This window comes from Vidua macroura, chromosome 20 (genome assembly GCF_024509145.1).
Source record: "Vidua macroura isolate BioBank_ID:100142 chromosome 20, ASM2450914v1, whole genome shotgun sequence".
NCBI lineage: Eukaryota > Metazoa > Chordata > Aves > Passeriformes > Viduidae > Vidua > Vidua macroura.
In genome coordinates, this window is record NC_071590.1 from 7,738,277 (window position 1) to 7,740,090 (window position 1,814).

Here is a 1,814-nt window from a genome sequence, read left to right on the forward strand (position 1 = left end):
CAGTGGGAATCACACGGTGCAAATGTCCTGTCCAAAAACCTGCCAGCTGTGATGTGTGTGGCTGTAAATCCCTGCCTGATTCCTGCAGCAATTCCAGTTTGCTGCGCCTTGGGCAGGAGGGAGCCCTTGCAGCTGGTCCAAGCTCTCTAAGCCAGAAGAAAGAGACAAAAGGGACCTTTTCAGTAAAATTCCCCCTTCCTCCCCTCCACGGGACTTGGCCGGGAGTGCGCTATTGGCCTGTCCCAACAGAGCCACTTCACCGGGACCAGAAGGAAATCACAGTCGGATGGGTGGGTTTTATGAAAGCAGACATCTGTCCCCCCTCCCGGCCTCGCAAATCTGCCAGGCACAAACGTCTGTACCAATGAGCTTAGCGTCAAAAGTCCCAGGGCAGTAACCTTTCCCTGCTCCTGCTCCCCTCCTTCACCGGCAGCAGCCAGAGCCTCCCGCCAGCCAGGGGCTTTAGCGTGATCCCCACGGCCCATCTGTCCATCCCACACATATTAACAGCCACTGCCCTGCTGCTGGGTTTGTAACTCGTGTTTTCTCGCAGAGCAAGCAAGAGGGAATAAATAACAGTGGCGATCAGCAGCAGTGAGACCTCGCGACAAGAAACACAGAGCCGGCACTTCCAGAGGACTTCCCACCTTTCCGCAGTTTTCCCGCAGAGGGGAGACACGCAGCAGGGTCCTGTACAGCGTGTCGGGGGCTCTCTGAGCCCGCCAGCATCGCAGCTGAGCTGCACATCCAGCAGCGCTTCTCTCCCTCACCCAGCAGTCCCTTCCCGCTCCCCGCACTTGTCCCACGGCTCCGTTACCTGCCCGGCACCGCCCTGCCGCCCCAGCCCTGCAGGTCAGTGCATGGGGAGGCACTGCTGGTGTCCCCAGCCCTGGCAGTAGCCCAGCTGCCAGGGGACAGCCCCGGCCAGGGGCTCTTGCAGGCTGCCCGTGAGTCGCTGCTGGCCGGCGCCGCGGAGCGCGGGGTGCGGGATCCCGCCGGAGCAACAGGCGGGGCTGGGCACGGGGCGATTCTCCTTCGGGCTCTCGTAGTGATGGAGCCGCCTCTGAGGGGAAAACGCAGCGCAGAGAGGGGACGGAGGGCACCGTGTCCCTGCAGAAACGGGCTCCCAGGGCAGCTGGGGGCGGCTGACCTTCACCCCCGACTCCTGCGCAGGGACCCCGGCCCGGGCGCGGCACTCGGAGTGGGCACAGGGCCAGCAGCACCCGGCGCCGTGCAGGGACAGCGACAGAGCCGTGATCCTGTTGATGGCTCGCCGGAGGGTTGCGATTTTAGAAAGCCTTTTGCCACCGAGGTCGTGCTTGAGGGCCAGCCGCAGGGCGTTGAAGGCTTGGTTGTAGTCCAGAATCCTCTTACGCTCTCTGACGTTGGCAGCCATCCTCCTGGCCTTGGAGCGCACCGGCCTGCTCCTCTTCCTCACCTTCATCCCTTCCGTGTCCCCTGGGCTGGCGTCTCCTTCCCTGCCTTGGGAGACCCACAAACCCTGCCTGTAGCACGCCTGGGATGCGTCCCTCGCTTCCAGCTCCTCCTCGGAGCTGTCGGGCTCTGGCGCCCCTTTCCCCATGGCTGCTCCGGCCATGGCAGCGGCGAGGGGGAGCGGGAGAGGAGCTGCTGTGATCCTGCCTCCTGGGAGGTGTGGGTGACACTCCTCCAGGGGCAGGCAGCCGCCTCTAAAAACCTTCAGCAGGGCTCGTCACGTGGCTGCCCCGACCCTCCTCACCTGCCGCAGGTGAGGCACAGGGAGAGAGCCCTGCCTGCCCCCTGCTCTGAGCGTGAGGCACCAGTGCTGGGGTGCC

At 64.1% G+C, this 1,814-nt stretch overlaps 1 protein-coding gene across 1 annotated transcript; it reads right to left on the minus strand.

Annotated features, from left to right (window-relative positions):
• Positions 1-853: 853 nt before the first annotated feature.
• On the minus strand, positions 854-1,597 carry BHLHA9 (basic helix-loop-helix family member a9). The gene has a single exon (XM_053995959.1). The coding sequence runs from the start codon at positions 1,595-1,597 to the stop codon at positions 854-856; it is 744 nt and encodes a 247-aa protein (XP_053851934.1).
• Between the last annotated feature and the right edge of the window lie 217 nt (positions 1,598-1,814).